General features: G+C 40.1%; 2 protein-coding genes across 3 annotated transcripts in view; one reads left to right on the plus strand and one right to left on the minus strand.

Moving 5' to 3' along the window:
* On the plus strand, nt 1-8,644 carry LOC116328056. Of its 2 annotated transcripts, none has more exons than XM_031749756.2 (11): nt 1-854; nt 1,181-1,266; nt 1,991-2,078; nt 2,276-2,735; nt 2,848-2,911; nt 3,040-3,106; nt 4,539-4,686; nt 4,830-4,890; nt 4,983-5,113; nt 5,204-5,293; nt 7,534-8,644. In XM_031749756.2, the coding sequence occupies exons 1-11, from the start codon at nt 769-771 to the stop codon at nt 7,552-7,554; spliced, it is 1,302 nt and encodes a 433-aa protein (XP_031605616.1). In that variant the 5' UTR covers nt 1-768; the 3' UTR covers nt 7,555-8,644. The 2 variants fall into 2 exon arrangements, with proteins under 2 accessions (XP_031605616.1, XP_031605617.1); XM_031749757.2 differs by lacking the exon at nt 1-854 and adding an exon at nt 873-1,025.
* The window catches only part of znf644a (zinc finger protein 644a), a 13,270-nt gene continuing 3,340 nt past the window's right edge, over nt 7,932-17,861 (minus strand). The window contains exons 2-6 of the mRNA XM_031749750.2: nt 14,818-17,257; nt 11,715-12,308; nt 11,110-11,235; nt 9,008-9,110; nt 7,932-8,901 (exon numbers count right to left, since the gene is read on the minus strand). Of these exons, the coding sequence (XP_031605610.1) occupies nt 8,706-8,901; nt 9,008-9,110; nt 11,110-11,235; nt 11,715-12,308; nt 14,818-17,254 (3,456 nt within the window). The 5' untranslated portion in view covers nt 17,255-17,257 and the 3' untranslated portion in view covers nt 7,932-8,705. The remainder of the gene's footprint in view (nt 8,902-9,007; nt 9,111-11,109; nt 11,236-11,714; nt 12,309-14,817; nt 17,258-17,861) is intronic.

The following is a 17,861-nucleotide window of genomic DNA, read 5'->3' on the forward strand; positions in this document are numbered from 1 at the left end:
ATGGATCCATACTTTCCTATTGTTTACACCAAATTCTGACTATAATCACCAGAAATCAAGTCTAATCAGACCAGATGACATTTTTCCAATCTTCTATTGTGAAATTTTGATGGGCTTGTGCGAAATTGAAGCCTCAGTTTCCCGTTCTTAGCTGGTAGGAGAGGAACTTGTTGTGGTTTTCTTCTGCTGTAGTCCAGCTGCTTCAGGATGTTTCATGTTGTGCGTTCAGAGATGCTCTTCTGCATACCTTGGTTGTAACCAGAGGTCATTTGAGTTGCTGCCACCTTTCTATCAGTTCAAAGCAGCCTAGCCATCCTCCTCAGACATCAACAAGGCATTTTCGTCAAGAGAACTACTGCTCACTGGATATGTCCTATATTTTGGACTGTTCTCTATAAACCGTCGACTAGAGGACAACATTCTGGTGCTCTGTTTGAACATCAGCGGGTTGTCTTGATCATGGCTACATAGCTAAATACATTGACTTTCTGGTATGTGATTGACTGATTACATATTTTTTCCCATGAGCAGATGATTAGGAGTGCTTATTCAGCTATCAGGTGAGTGTACGTTATTATGAAATGGTTTTTACCTCTCGAACCCACCTAAGGTCGGATCAGATTGAACGTGATCCATGAATCGATCCATTCTCTGCTGCACTTTGCTACCATCTGTCGGCTGCTCTAAGTATCATCTAAATAACCTTTTAACAGGGGAACCAGCTTTAGCTTTACTCACAAAGCATATCCGCTATTTTTTTTTTAAATAATGAACCGTCACAATGTGGGTACGTTTCAGGCCCAGGCAAGAAGCAAAGGGGCTACTTCAGGATTTAATAAAATGCCGACTACACGGTATGTAGCGTCTGTACTCTGTGCACTCTTTAAACGGGGCTAAAATTGTTATTTGGGAAAGTTTCTGATTTACAACCTACATTAAGGTGCCCGTTAATTCAATTGCTGACTCAGTTTTTCTTTTGTCGAGTGGATGTTGACGGTGCAAGCATTTAATCCTACCAGCTAAAGGTGCATAAAGCTTTGTTGTCAACAAATTGTTGTGAGTCTAGCTCTGCAGCTAAAGCTAATAGCAGAAATGGCTAGCCGGTGGTACATTCAGTGTTAAATGTTGCGTTTACGTGCGTTGACGTTTTATGCTTATTTTTGTTTCATTCGATGGACAGAGTACCCCAAGACTTTATAGATGCTATGAAACGCTTATCTGGAGGACAACCAGACATGGCTGCTAACACTCAAGCAGCACAGAAAGGTACAGGTAACCTCTGTATGCATGCAAGAACGAGGTGGTAAACCACCTCACAGAGGTGGTTTATCGCTCTTTAGCTCAACGCTTAAGCTTCCTTTGTCTTTGCGATAACCACTCTGCAAATACAACTGCTGTTTTTGTTTACCTTTTGCCTGACTTGATTAATTTCTGAGTCTAATACGTGACTTTGAATTATAATGAAAAAGATTTCAGGAAGTAGGGCAGTGCAGACGTCACCTCTTGTCTTTTTTTAAGAAGTTACACTCAGCAGAATCACAAGTTCATTAGTAATCAATTCCACCTAGAAAACCCAAAATGTAATGTCCCCATATGAGAACGCAGAGTCTCCGAAAGCTACCGCTCACTGGACATTTTATCAGGTACACCTTAAAAGCACTTTTGCCTTCAGAGCTGCGTCAATCCTTCATTGCACAGTTTCAAAAGGAGTTGGAAACATTTCTCAAAGATTTTGCTCCGTATTGACAAGATAGTGTCACGCAGTTGTTTCGGAATTTTCGGCTGCACATCCATGATGTGAATCTCCCGTTCTGCCACGTTCCAAGGCTGCTCTGTTGGATTGAGATCTGGCGACTCCGGAGGCTATTTGAGTACAGCGAACTCATTGACTTCATCAGTAATCAGACTAACTAGATTACATATCTGGAGGCGTGTATTCTCTGAACATATACGTTGCCTTCATTTTTCATTTGCCTTTTTTATACTGCAGCTTCGTCCTCAGTTGAAAAATGGAAGTCTTCATTCAAACCAATTGGTGATGAAGATGAAGACTCTCAGGACAAAAGCAGCACAGAAAAGTGAGTTGTGTCTCCTGTAGCCTCGGTCAAGGCTGGCCCACATTTGAGGCTTTATATGTTTTATGTGGTGAATTAAAATGTAGAAATAGTGGCTGTCTGCCCAATGAAAGCCAGAATATTTTGTTTAATGTCTAAATGTTCAGTGATGGCTCCAAAACAATAAAAACATTAATTAATCCCTCTTACCCTCATTTTAGGACTGGCCTTTATGACCCTTACAACCCTTTGTCGTCAGACTCTGAACCCGAGATGCCGCCGGACCAAGACCACAAACTCTCCCCACCCACTGAGGATAATAGTGTGGAGCGTCAGTGTTTAACTTCAGCGAGAGACTGTCCTGACGGCCGACACTGGGGCTCAACCTACTCCAAACCAGGAAGCGGACCCCCAGACAGAGGAGAATTTGGCACTGGAACCAGACCTATAGAAATTCCAGGTCTCAGTCCAGGAATTAGAAAGCATGAACAACAGATTTATAGCCCAGAAGCTGAATCACTTAATTGTTCAAGCTTTGGCTCCTTGAGTGAAGTATTGGACCAGAGAGGTGGCACACCTGACAGGCGTATTCACAGCTCCTCCACCCAGCAGTTTCCTGTGCCTTATGGACAGAAAACCAATGGGGAGGAGACGATAACAGTACCAGGATATAAGATGGAGGTATAGATTTTGAGAATACAGAATCATTTTTATGCAGTTTGGCAACTGTGGTTCTCAAGTGTGCACTTCAACTGAATCCAGTGTGATAACCGATCCTTTCTGTCCTCTTTAGACTATTAGATTATCCCCACCAAGGTCACAGGACTATCAGCATCAGGTGGGCTATATGAAAAAAGGTAATGGTAGCTGGGTTACCTTGTTTGTCTCACTATTTCAAATTAACAGCAAGAAATGGCTGAATGGACTAGATGCTTTAATCACGTCACGTTTTCTGAGTAATTCACTGTATTATATTGTTCTACAGGATGGGACCAAGACGTACCTTCTACAAAGGTGACAAGGAACACGCGCCAAACTGTAACTTTGGAAAAGTAAGCATTGTTCCTTCTGATGTCAAGTTGACAAAGTGAAATCACATTTTCTCTCATCATGTACTCTAATACAGTTTAGTTAAAGTGTTGCAGGTCAGTCTGTAAACCTTGCTGCTTGTTTGCCAGTGTTAATAATCTGTCAGATGCACGGAGTCCAGCTGAGTTTGCAGAATTAGTTTTTGCTGCAGCTGAAGTTTGTAATGCTGGAAGTATTCATAGTGATGTCAGCGTTTTGGCCGCTCCCATGTTGGTTTTATGGAACCAGAAGTAACCATATTTGTACAAGTGAACAGAAGCAAGTTCAGTTAGGAAGCTGACGGAACGTTTCTCCCACTGAAAACGCTAATTATACTTTGTAACTCATCCAGCTGAAGGAGCAATAAGCTCATGTCACGTCATCGTGAGGGATCCATCCCTTCACAAACAAAAGCTTCTCTACTCCCTCAGTATTCCGAATTTATTCAAATTTTCATATAAAGCTAATCAAATAGGTCCTCACCCAAAATGTGCTCAAGGTCTAACCACATTCGGCGTTGACCTTTTAATTCACATTATCTTGTGTAATATAGCCAACCAATAACACAAAGACCTTTCTCTCTTTTTCTGTACTTTACACACATCACAATAACCTGTGACTCACGGGTTTTTGCAGTAAGCTCGATGAGCTGCGTCATTGAAATTCTGGTTTCAGTACCGCGCTGTAAACATGTTCATTTTCTTGCTAAAGCTGGAACTACAGTTTGGCACTTCCACCTTGGCTTCCTCTTTCACCCCTGAAAGTTACCACAAGACGTTAATACGCTAAACCTGATTGACTAAACTCTACAGCTCTTGCATAAACCTGCTTAAACAGTTGGGTTTAACTAAATAAAATGTCAGTCAAAATGTGGGGATGTGTATATCAGCCGTTCCTGATAAAAGCACACACGGTTAGTTTTGTGCAAACCAAAACAGCTGTGCTGGTGCTGTGTTTTGGTACCACAATGGTTAAACACAGCATCTGCAGAGCCTGCCAGCATTGCTTTTGATGTGTTGTAGGCAGTGTTGGACTGACTGACTAAAGCCCCGCTGAGTCCTGATGAATGTAACTTAAAAAAAAATTACCTTTCCTTATTACACAGACCTGTTCCTATTTTGTTATGTACATTTCCATCACAGCAGTTTTAATGTTGCCTCTTTTGTATGCAGTCAGGAGGCAAGAGACTCTGAGTTACCTCAGGCAGTGCATGAATGGTAAAGACACATATTTAAAATAAGAGTATATAGCAAATCGGTTGAAGAGTGGGACTGAAGCACTACGCTGATATGGTTGTTTCAAACGCTGCTTTGTGACATAATATTTTCCAGGTTTGACCTTTTACCTCCTACTGGGGCAGTCTGGATTAGTTGATGCCCAAATATTTTTAAATTGCCCAAATCATTTTTCTTCTAGAACGCCCATCACTTGTGACCTTTGTGAGGTTGAGCTTGCCAATGGGCAGGAGCTGCAGGATCATTTGGACAGCAAATGTCACTGGGACACCCTGGAGCACATTCAGCAGAATAATAAATACGATGACGTAATGATAGCATTCCTTCAGGTATGACAGAACGACAGAAACGGTGAAACGAATTTCCCAGTCATGCATTCTGGCTTCTGTATCCCAAGTTTGCACTCTGCATGCATAGATGGATGCCCAACAAATCTTTTCTTTTCTTTTTTTTTTTTTCTTTTTTTTTGCAGGAAGTGATGCTGTATAAGAGCCATTATTGTAGCCAAGTGGTAGAGGACAATGCTCTTCAAAGTAAATACATGTTTTGAAATGAAAAGTCATGATGTTCATGACAGACTAAAAAAGAAATACTTTCATCTTACTCACCCCTATCGTGTTGTCAGCTCTACAGGAAAATAACCACATGACAAAGGTGGAAATGTTTCATTGTGCTGCTTGCAAAGTTTACATATCCACATCTGTGGCTGAAGTGCAGGCTCACATCACCTCTGAGGAACACCTCGCTCACACGAAGGTAACGCTGCTGTCCTACAAGTGCAATAACACAGATGTGTTTTCATTAAATATCCTTTTTGTTTACTGTGATTGTTTGACTTTCCTGAAGGAGTTTGAAGTGCATAGGAGACATGCTTGCCTCAGCAAGGCAGAAGCCATGATGAAGGAGCTAAAACCACAGTTTGAACACTTCCTGAAGGTATTTTGCAAGAGATTTCCAAACTATCTAGAGTGTACACAGTGTGCTGGCAGAGCTGCTTAACATTAATCTACCAAGCCAAAAAAGCAGCTGGGGCTTAGACTTTTAATATTTAAACAGTCGTTTTTACAAAGTGGTTATTTTGACCTGTTGAAATTAAAAATATTTTCTTAAGTTGTCCAATTGTGGACTAAGCGTACTCAAAATTAAATCTTCTAAATAATGCTTCTAAATACCTGAAACTATCCAGTTTTTGGACAATAATATAATTTTGGTAATTTTGCCTCTGTTTAAGATGGTAGTGGATTTTGAGTGAAACTATGAAGATCTGAGGTTTCAAAGGTTTTAATGAAAGTATTGTGTCCGCTTTTTAGGAATTGCAGACATTTTCAAGAGGCTCAAAAGTAACTCGAAAATTGATTGACAATGAGTTTCATGGCCAGTTTTGAGGCCTGATCCCTGTTTAGTCCATGACAAATTAACCAGGTAAAAGATCTGGAGTTGGTTCCAGTTGTTGCCTTTTGTAGGCGTTTACTGGAATTTTAAATATGAGGTCCAAAGAGTTATAAGTGTTGGAGACTGAGGGCATCGATTAGGGTGCAAAACAGAAATAAAGCTTTCAGAGAGATAACAAAACAAAAGGAAAGAAGAGAGAGTGGCTAAATTAACAGTCTGCTGCAGAATTCTTGGTTTAAAAAAACCCTCTTCATGTAGTCAAAGCTAGTCAAGCAATGAAGTGAAGAAAGTCTGATATCAAAATTCATCTTGTAAATACAGAGGATTTGCAACAAGGTGCACACCACCGGTTACGGTCAAGAACAGACAGGTTAGAATAAACGTTGCCAGAAAGAGTCTGCACAGTACTGTAGAAGGTTAAATTTGCAGTTTTGTTAATACTTAATTGTAGCTTCCACATCAAAATGTGATACATTAAAAAAAACACGTCTTGAATACAGAAGTAATTTGAAAAACATTAGCTTGCTTCTTTGTCTTTTATTTAGTACAACTGGAAAGAAATCTTTTGACAGATTAAACCAAAATGTACTTAAAGAACAATAATGGGAAGAGAAATATATGGCCAAGGAGAGAAACAGCTCATCCAAAGCAAATATGGTTGTGGTAGTTTTATGGTATGGGGATGTATGGCTGTCTGTAGTTTATATTGATGAAGTAACTGTTGATAGAAGGACGAACTGTGAAGTGCACACGGCTGCTCTAATTTAGAAAATGCTGCCAAACTGCTTAGACAGCATTAGACAAAAGCAACCCAAGAGTATCTCAAAGCAGAGAAGTGGGATATTCTTCAATGGGCAAGTCAGTCACCCGATCTCAAAACAACAGAGCATGTTTTTCAGGTAAAACTGAATGTAAAGACCCACAATTAAGCAGGATCTGAACGGAGCTGCAGTAAAGGTCTTGTACAGGATCTCAAGGGGGCAAACAAAGTATTTGAGTACGTCCATGGGACTTCAGGCAGTCATTGATTGTAAAGGGTTTTTATCCATGTATTAAAAACAATCCTTATATTTAAAGTTTGTCCAGTTACCTTTGAGGCTCTGAAGATGGAGGTTTGTGTATAAAATTGGTTTTACTTCCTAAACAGTTGACGCATGTTTTTTGTTAAATCCAAGCTGAAAGTCTTCACTTTATATTTGGTTCTGGTATTATTACTTTCCTCATGTTTCTATACATTTATCCAGGATCTCTGGGCTACTTGGATCTTAATCAGTTATACAGATGTCATCTCCTGCATGATGTATTTTGATATTTTTAAGTAATATGAGACTACTGGGTAGATGCAAAATGAACTGGCTATTTTTTAAATACTAATAAAAATCTGTTCTTAATGGGGGACAGTTCATATGCAGAATATATTCATGATTCATATTAGTTCAAATAAGTACAATATTTTGTTAGTGTGTGGGTAAGTGCAGGGGATGTAATCTTCCGACTTGCAATGTTAACTTTAATGAACTACTGTGTGAAGTGAGACGTCAAAGCCAAATTGAAACGCAACGTTGTACATAAAAGTCAGCAGCAAACTATATCTTTATGTATCAAGTGAAAAGTTACTGAAGCCATAAATCTTATTAAGGCATTTGTTTTCACTCGCCGTACACTATGCTTGATTAGTAGAAGCAAATGATAGCCTGCAGAGCTAGGAGTAATTACTAGTAATTAAAGTGTGTGCACTCAGCATGTCAGGAGCTCTACAGATGTAACTAATTCTTTTCTTTCAGGGTGGCAGCCCATTTGAATGACAGGACTTACTGGATGTTGTCATGAGACCGTTTACACTGAGATGCTGCGCGCGTCGGATGAAGAGCAGTCGACTTTACTCTTCATTACCACACAAAACTGCTGTCCCAGTACTCGTGTCTAATGCTGACAGACATGCTGTTGTGGGCCTGTGAACACAATGCAGCTTTTCTTTGTTTATATACGGATTCCCATTTCTCATCTGCCTCGCGTTGCGCTGACTACAGCTGCTCCCAGACGATCTCCATCTGGGTGCCTGTAGAAGTTTAAACTTGCAGTTTTGTTAACACTAATTCTTTGTACCTTCCACATCAAAATATGCTACATTAAAAAAACCAAAACTAAACTTGAATGCATAAATAATTTGAAAAACGTCAGATTGTTTCTTTGTCTTTTATTTAGAACAACACAAATGTTTTAAGCATTGTATCTTTGTGATATAGTACATTTAAAATTAAATTATTTCAAAACAGTATATTTAAACATTAAATATAGGTGACGTGTATGAAGGGCTTGGTCAGCACGGGTTGTGCGTGTTAGGTCTCTCTCTTTTTTACCTCTTTTCTTCCTCAACCACCTTCAGTTTAAATCTTATGTTAGAAACAATGCAGTTACTGAAATACTATAAAACACTCTTTCTATGCATGACACGTTTTCAGACATTTTTTTTCTTTTTCATTTTTCCTTTTTTTTTTGTTTTGTTTTGCACTTTAATTCAAAATATTTCTCTCAGTAACTCTGGCCTGAAAAGAGACTGTGGGTTTTGATTTGACCGTGTTGCAATACAAAGGAAACATGACTTGATGTGAATATTGATACAGAAGAGAAGTGCTCCCAGAAACTGACTCAAACCATGAGAAATCTGAGGTAAAAGTTGTCTTCATTAGAAATGGATTCCACACTACATTACTGCATAAAACAAAACAGTCTGTCCACTTGGAATTGTATTCCAAAAAAATGGACCATGTAAAAACAGACAGGGTAACAATATCCAAAATAATTGACTTTGTCCATCTGTCCAAATGTGTACAATATCTCAGACAATATTGTACTTTTGGCCGGTAATTTGTTGACTAAAAAAAAAAAAAAAAAGTGAACATCGAATATACATACACATACAGTCTAGTGAAATCTAAAAAGGTCCCCACTGGCCTCATGAGGCAGCATGTGTGACTGTCAAGGAGCCATCTTGGTCAGTCTTGAAGGTTGGGGTGTCTGTGGGCAACGAGGTGACCTCTACCATGCCTAGCCCAGTGTGAGGGACGCTAGTGTTCATTATATGTCTTTGTAAATGTTTTATCCAGTCCTCCTGAACTGACAAGGGACCTTGGAAGACCAGGTCACAGAACCTGGAAACACAAAAAGAAATACACCAGGCAACCAGGTTATCTGGCAGCTCGAGACTGGGAAAAAACTGAATTGGGGATTTTTAAAAAAAGAAAGCAAGCACATTACCTGCAGGTGAGCCTGTACATTTCCTCTGGCGTTTGAGTTAAGGGCAGTGTCTTCTTTTTTGAGCCAGGCCTTGAGCGTGTCCTAACTGCTTTACAGTCAATCGCTGAAAGACAGAATTTCATTTACAGCCCAACATTAACACTACAGTATATTTAACATTATAATGGATGAAAATATCTGATGAACACTGGAAAATTGTCTAACGACATTTCAGCAAGAGTTCTTTGAATGGGCTTTGAATGTGTGGACATTTTTGACTTTTGCTGTATTATGCGTGGTCGAATGTGGCTAAGAAAGGGCCCAAGATCAAAGCGTGATGATGTGCGCCTGCAGGAAAAGTGGGTCCTGACAACTTGAAGCCACCAAGAGGTCGCTCTGCAATTAAAATCTCTGCAAAAGCTCTGAAAAGCTGATGCCCTCCTACATTCTTACCTTGGGGAGAACACAAATAACCACTGGTGGACTAAATATAACTAAGATTTGGACATCGCAGCTCCTTTTGGTTTCCAGCTACACAGTTTTATCAGGGTGAGATTTCTGCTGCCGCTGGTGCCTGAAAGTTTGTGAACCCTTTGCATAAATATGACCTGCTGTCAGAATAAGAGAGCCCAGTTAAACAAGATAAAAAATATTACATCATTCCTTTTATTCAATAATCCAACGTTACATAAGAAAGGTAAAACTATGTGCTTTTTGCTTTTGCGGTCTGCTCTAACATTCTTGCTAGGTTAGGGGTAAGGATTCTGACTTGGCCGCATAGTCTTTATTCTTCTTTAACCTTAAAGTACAAATATTAGTGATGAAGGTCATTGTATTGCTGCACGACCCACTTTCTCTCTCGAGATTTACGTTGCAGACAGATGTCCTGGTTTTCCTTTAGAATTTGCTGGAATAATTCAGAAGTCATTGTTCCATCTGTGATGAAGAGGCATCTTGGCCTAGATGCAGCAAGCAAGGCCCAAACCATGATACAACCATCTGCTCCTCTCCCTGACACGCACAGCTTTGCTGTTTGGTGTTCTCCTTTTAACAATTTAATGAACCTGAACATTTGCCAGCATGGGAGTGGTGTTACCCTGGGGTCCTTTATGATCATATGAACTACACACCTTGCTCTTGGGTGATCTTTGTGGGTTGACCACTCCTGGGGAGTGTAACAGTGGTCTTGAATATCCTCCATTTGTACACAATCTGTCTAACTGTGGAACGGTAGAGTCCAAACTCTTTCGAGATGATTTTATAACCCTTTCCAGTGAAGCTGGAAAGGGTTCCTCAGAACCCTCCTTTGTTCTTGGCATGATGCCGTTCCACAAACAAAGATTCTGACAGACATCTTTAAAAAAAAAAAAAAAACAGAACAGGATGTGCACTCACACCTGATTGTAATCTGGCTGACTGAAAACATCTGACTCCAATTTTAGATTAACTGATAATCCACGAGGTTCACATACTTAATACTAAAATAATACATCTTAGGACTTGAAAATCTGAAGTTGTTTTTGGTCACATTTATGCAGAAATCTATTAAATTCTAAAAGGCACTACTTTTCTCTGGAGGTTTTAACCAACAGTAGAGCAATTTTTATAAGTAGATGCTCACTTTGTTTGCATTGGGTATACTTGAAAACAAATATTTTGAAGGTAATATGATCTGACGTGATGCTAGTGTAAAAAGAAAGCAGAAGGGGACTTCTTTGTGGTAAATGCTTCAAGACCAAAGATTTTTTTTTTATTTTTTTAATTTGAAGTGGAACTGCTACTAAAACTGTGGTCAACACTGCAGAAAACTGATTGGGAATAGTTGCAAAAGCCAATCTTCCAAAAATGGTAAAAGGAGATTATTCAGTACCAGGAGAAGCCAAAGAGTATGCACAGAGGAATAATAAAATCACTTGTTTTGTGAGCCCAGCTGTTTTGAGTTTTGATGTTTTTGTTACTGATAAGAAATAGTCAGGAAGAAAGCTAAGACAAAATTCTGGAGTGACACTGGATTAGCACTTTATGGGGACATAGTAGCGTGAATGGTAAGTGTAATTATAAAAGTTTTAAGAAGAAAGCATACAGGTCGTTGTCTGACTAAAGATTTTACTAGTGGCGCTTACTGGTTCCCTCGAGTAAGGCAATCCTTTTTCTTTTTGCATATGCCCGGAGGTGATTTGACAATGCAACACCACTGTGGAACGTTGCGTTGCAATGGATGCACACCTTCCTGTTGAATTCACCCTTCTCTGCGAAAAGACAAAATCAATAAGAAGAAAATAAATACAGAGGTTTAGTGAGGTTTACTTATTCGTCTGAGGTGTTGATGAATTGTAGAAACAGACACTGGTAAGTTTATCATGTCTAAAATCAAGCTTTCAACGGTTCCATCACATTTCAGCAAATAAGCCGTCTGCGAGAAGAAAGAAATGTACTTGGAAATGCCTAAATGTCAATACTTTATTTAATATTACACTATTAACTCCAAGGCGATAAAACAAGAATAAAGCTAATCTGTATTATGTGTAACAGGCGCTCCCGTTTCATCCACAATACAAGGTAAACTCTTATTCTCTACCTTTATGCTGATGACATCTTAATTTCAACACACATGCACACTCACAAACACACAAAAAAATCTTGACAAAAACAGCTGCTGCAAATCTGAGTTTTAGAACATGCACAAGCTTAGACAAATTTAATGGTAGTCCAATGCATTGTTACTTACCAGATATTTGGTTTGGCAGTGAAGATGCAACTTTTGCTCCTGAATTGTGTTCACTGTTTGAAGAAACTGTTATCATGTTTCTGGATATCTGAGAGGATCCCTTTAGTCTGGCATCTTCCTGACACTTCCTTTTCTTTAGAATTCCTATCAAGGCAGTTGTGCCTGAGAACGAATTTTTAACATCCAAATTCGTCTCCTGTTGCCTTTGTTCAGATTCAATTTCTGCTAAAGAAAAGGTGGGTATCAGTGGTTTGGCTTCAGTGCAAGCGCTTGAATCAGAATGACTTTTTGTGATTCCAGTATGGGGCGATGTGAAACGATCAGCACTGGACAGCTTTGAAGAAGCACCATAGTGGAAATGGTTCCGTCTCTTTCCCACAATCTGAAGGGCCCTCTGGAACTCCTTCTTGTCCCTCATCAGCTCTCGTAGTAAAAGTAATGGGGATTTGTTTTTTGATGCAAAGCTTTTACCAAGCTTTTTGAGGTGGCCTCGTATGTGGTTTGACTGCCCAGTCCTGTTGTCAAACGAGTCCCCACATAACGGACAAGAATGAATGCTCTTCACAGGCTCAGAGTTTGACTCTAGCTGTAATGCTGAGAGAAATAAAATAAAATTAGGCACAAAAACACTGCACCGTATAATATCAGACATTTGAACTTTGTAACACTGAAAGACTTGTAATCTATAAATTAAATCCAGTTTGCAAGTTGGGTTTTATGTTTTATGCTCACAGTTCGTTACATTGGTTTTATACAGGTATCTCAAAAGAATGACTGCCAAGATCTCGGATGCAGCTAACTACTGTTGGCTAGCGCTTTGTCACATGGAGTTACACAGCGGGTAGCTCTGCATGCTTTATTTGGCAGAGTTTTTACCCCAGAAGGCCTTCCAACTATTCCCATCAGGAAAGGTCAGATAACCAAAGGGGATTTGTGTCTCTGGCTGGAATCAAAGCAGCAATCTTCCACACAATCTTCCAAGCAGATGTGTTAACCACTACACTATGGAGACAGACGCAGCTAGGCGGCTAAACCCCCACCCGCACCAAAACAACATGGAGAATTTGGAAGAAGGCAGCCCCACTGATTTTCACAAAGTAGTTCTGTTGGCTGCAGAAATCACCAAGACCAGAAAGAGAATCTTTAATTTTCTCTCGTTGCTGCTGATGTGGACAGAAGATGACACTGGATTGCAGTGACAGATCACAAACAATGGAAGCCTAGAGTAGATTATGGAGCGAACATTTCATTTGATCTAACCATCTTGCAGAAAACCCTATTTATACAGGGACTGCAGAATTATTAGGTAAATGAGTATTTTGTCCACATCATCCTCTTCATGCATGTTGTCTTACTCCAAGCTGTATAGGCTCGAAAGCCCACTACCAATTAAGCATATTAGGTGATGTGCATCTCTGTAATAAGAAGGGGTGTGGTCTAATGACATCAACACCCTATATCAGGTGTGCATAATTATTAGGCAACTTCCTTTCCTTTGGCAAAATGGGTCAAAAGAAGGACTTGACAGGCTCAGAAAAGTCAAAAATAGTGAGATATTTTGCAGAGGGATGCAGCAGTCTTAAAATTGCAAAGCTTCTGAAGCGTGATCATCGAACAATCAAGCGTTTCATTCAAAATAATCAACAGGGTCGCAAGAAGCGTGTGGAAAAACCAAGGCGGAAAATAACTGCCCATGAACTGAGAAAAGTCAAGCGTGCAGCTGCCAAGATGCCACTTGCCACCAGTTTGGCCATATTTCAGAGCTGCAACATCACTGGAGTGCCCAAAAGCACAAGGTGTGCAATACTCAGAGACATGGCCAAGGTAAGAAAGGCTGAAAGACGACCACCACTGAACAAGACACACAAGCTGAAACGTCAAGACTGGGCCAAGAAATATCTCAAGACTGATTTTTCTAAGGTTTTATGGACTGATGAAATGAGAGTGAGTCTTGATGGGCCAGATGGATGGGCCTGTGGCTGGATTGGTAAAGGGCAGAGAGCTCCAGTCCGACTCAGGCGCCAGCAAGGTGGAGGTGGAGTACTGGTTTGGGCTGGTATCATCAAAGGTGAGCTTGTGGGGCCTTTTCGGGTTGAGGATGGAGTCAAGCTCAACTCCCAGTCCTACTGCCAGTTTCTGGAAGACACCTTCTTCAAGCAGTGGTACAGGAAGAAGTCTGCATCCTTCAAGAAAAACATGATTTTCATGCAGGACAATGCTCCATCACACGCGTCCAAGTACTCCACAGTGTGGCTGGCAAGAAAGGGTATAAAAGAAGAAAAACTAATGACATGGCCTCCTTGTTCACCTGATCTGAACCCCATTGAGAACCTGTGGTCCATCATCAAATGTTAGATTTACAAGGAGGAAAACAGTACACCTCTCTGAACAGTGTCTGGGAGGCTGTGGTTGCTGCTGCACGCAATGTTGATGGTGAACAGATCAAAACACTGACAGAATCCATGGATGGCAGGCTTTTGAGTGTCCTTGCAAAGAAAGGTGGCTATATTGGTCGCTGATTTGTTTTTTTGTTTTTGAATGTCAGAAATGTATATTTGTGAATGTGGAGATGTTATATTGGTTTCACTGGTAAAAATAAATAATTGAAATGGGTAATATATTTGTTTTTTGTTAAGTTGCCTAATAATTATGCACAGTAATAGTCACCTGCACACACAGATATCCCCTAAAATAGCTAAAACTAAAACAAACTAAAACTACTTCCAAAAACATTCAGCTTTGATATTAATGAGTTTTTTGGGTTCATTGAGAACATGGTTGTTGTTCAATAATAAAATTATTCCACAAAAATACAACTTGCCTAATAATTCTGCACTCCCTGTAGATAGTGTTCATAACTAATTATTGCAGTTAATAACTGGTCAGCAACAACCAGTCACTAGAGAGAACCCAACCAATTGGCGAGTGGTACCTTCAAATTAATTTAATAAATCTGTTGATGGTTTAGTTTTTGGAACCACATTTTGAGATCTCCTGCAGTATCTGTTACGGCAAGAGCACGTTTTAACAGTAGTAATAAGGAAAGCTGTAATGCACAAGAGTTTTTCTTTTAAAGAAGAACATGCAATAAGCACTCAAGTACCTTTTTTCAATCGGCGTAATGCTGACATCTTGCGTCGAATTCGCGGCCTCCTGTCTTGACAAGCCACCTGCTCAGGAGGCACAACGTGGCGCGCATTGTAGCTGAGCCCTACCCTATGAAGATGCCCTCGGACGTGATTTGACAATCCAACACCTGACTCAAATACTGCAGGACAATAAGGACAGTTCTTGCGGTCCGATTCCAACTCTGACAAATCATCTCCGAAGGATTCCCCCAATGGTATTTGGTGGGCTTCAAAGGTTTCTTGAAACACTTCTGTTTCTATGCATTCTTCTTTGATTTCAGGGTCATTCTGTTCGTGCTCTTCAGTCTTTATCTTCTCAAAAAGCCTTTTAGATGCTTGCAGGGCACCCCTCATAGACATTCTTCTGCTATATGTGTAAATGATGTTTTGTTTTTCTTTTTTGATGCCATTGTCAGAAAGGTTACTGTTTGCATCTGTATCTTTAAACTGGAAAATATCCCTTTCATCATAGTTGGCCACTTCTTGATTGACTTTTTTCGGACTTGGCAATGGTTTTGGTAAGATAAAGCATGAGTCTTGGTCGGAGGTGTTGCGATATGGGGTGGACATCTTTCTTTTAGATGGTGTCTTTTTGACTGTCGAGTGATCTAGAGTCACACTGGAGCCATTTGGGGATAAAGTTGATTCTTCATCCTTGACTGTCAATGTTTCAAGCAACTCATCACAACCATCTCTGTCACTGTCCTGAACAGGTGTACTACAATTATTGCGTTCCTTCTTCTGCTCTAAACTCTTTTTTCCATGTCTTTGTCGAGACAGGAGAACATTAATAGATTTGTCCAGTTTTGACTCTGTTACTTGAGACCTGGGGCCTCTCTTAAGCTTGCTATTTTTGAATAAGTCTGAAATGTCACTGGACCCATTAGGTGAACAAGCTCTTTTAGAGGCAATCTGATTTTTGATAGAGATTTTAGATGTAAACTCTGCATCTTCGACAGGAGTTTTACAAGTAGGCACTTGCTGCTCCTTACCTAGTTGTGCGTTTTTCTCTCTATGCTGTGCGGCTTCATATTCTTCAAAACTTTGTTGATGGCGTCTGAGAAGGTGATTCTTAAAAACATTTTTGCTAAAAGCTCTATAAGAACAAATATCACACGAGAAGATTCCATGATCATCCTCCTGCACTTGCTTTCTAACCGTAATAACAGTGTGCTGCATAATGTCATGTCTCCTAAGATCATTTTCACTAAGAGTCCTGAAGCTACATTTGTCACATCTAAACTTTCTCTTGTCCTTCTCATGTGTCTTTGCATGTTGAACAAATGTGTTTGGGCAATTTGTTCCAAATGGACACTGAGGGCAGAAAAACTTAGCGTTTTTATCATCTTTTTTCCGATCATTCACACCTTTGATCTCCTCAGTAAATCTTGTTCTCTTGTCCTTATGGATGGACATGTGGTCAATAAGCAAACCACTTTGTCTGAAAGACTGGCCACACTCTCGGCATATGAAGGGCTTTGGTGAAATATTGGGAGGTTCAACATGAGACTTCATATGACGATGCAAATGATGTTCTTTCTTGAATATAAGTTTACATTTTGAGCATGGGTAACAGGACGGCTTCCCCTCTGAATGAGAATTTATTGTGAGTCTTCCCTTCAATGGAGAAAGTCCGTGTTTCATGTTGTTCTCATGGGAATTCCTTGAAGGTCCATTGTAAAGAATTTCCTTGATGGCCTTTACTGTTCCATTTGGATAGTTTGAAACTTTTCCTGTTGGTGATGACTGTGACTTGGAGAATTTCCTTGACTTTCTCACTTTTCTGACAGGAATGGAATCTTCTTGGCCTTCAGTCTCAGACAGTTCCTCAGATGACTTGGGGCTCAATTCAGGGTAAAGGTCTTCTGAAGGATCTACCATCACAACCATGTCCATTTTCCGTTTCCTTCTCCTTTGGCTATTAGGAGGAGAGACTTCCTCTTTAGTCTCCTCACCAGGGGAATCACTATGGTTTTCCCAAAGAAACTGCATAAATTCTTTGTGTGGGTCCCAATTTAGGTCACTGGTGCTACTAAAATTATCCAATGAGTTCTCAGGTGACTCATCAAACCCCCAAATTCCTGCAGTGTCGATTTCATGTACAGTTTTTAGAGGCGTGATACTCTTTTCCTCCTCTTTTTCAGAGGAAATGCTATTGAGTTCATGGGCTTGTGTGGCCTGATGGGAAGAAGGTCCATTTCCCAAGCCAACCGGAGACAACATATCTTCATTCGACAGAACATCAAGGACATTGTTTTGTTTTGGGGAAGGCTTGCCAAAGGAATCAGTGCAAGCAGCGGATTCTTGCGCCATTCTCACTGGTTCCTGCAGGAGTGTGAGGGCATTGATCTCAGGATCTGCATCTTTGTCATCTTCATCAACACCTGTCAGACATGACATTTCTGCTGCCATGACCTAAAAAAGAAAAGACATTCTTAAATATACTCACTCACAAACAACTAAATAGTATTATTCAGTTCAAACCTCTGGCCTGAAAATAGACCATTGGTCTGGAAATTATGTAGCTTTTTTGACTTCCTCCTCATAGTAGTTACATATATTTGTAAATAAAAGAAAACTTCTGTGTTAAAAAATTGTATGGTAATTTTTTCACATCATCACACGTGAGCTATTGAGGTCACATGAGGCAAGGTGTGCGTGAGGGATTAAATCAGGGATCACGTTAGGATAGCAAACTATAAGTTAATGCTCTCATGCAGGTATTTTCTAACCAACTATTTTCTAACCATTCATCCATCGATCCATTTGCTACGACTTATCCAGCCAACAAAGAAACCTAGATCTCCCTCTCCTCAGCCACTTCCTTAAAGTGTTCCTATGACAGTCAAGACATATAACCTCTCCAAGGACATGCCGTTCTTCCAGGACATGTCCTTTTTCCAGGACATATCCTTCTTCCATGTCATGTTCTTCTTCCAGGACATGCCCTTCTTCCAGGACACGCCTGGAACACCCAGGAGACACCATAATCAGATGCCCAAACAAGCTCCTTAGTGGT

This window comes from Oreochromis aureus, linkage group 18, assembly GCF_013358895.1.
Source record: "Oreochromis aureus strain Israel breed Guangdong linkage group 18, ZZ_aureus, whole genome shotgun sequence".
In the NCBI taxonomy this organism is placed as follows: domain Eukaryota; kingdom Metazoa; phylum Chordata; class Actinopteri; order Cichliformes; family Cichlidae; genus Oreochromis; species Oreochromis aureus.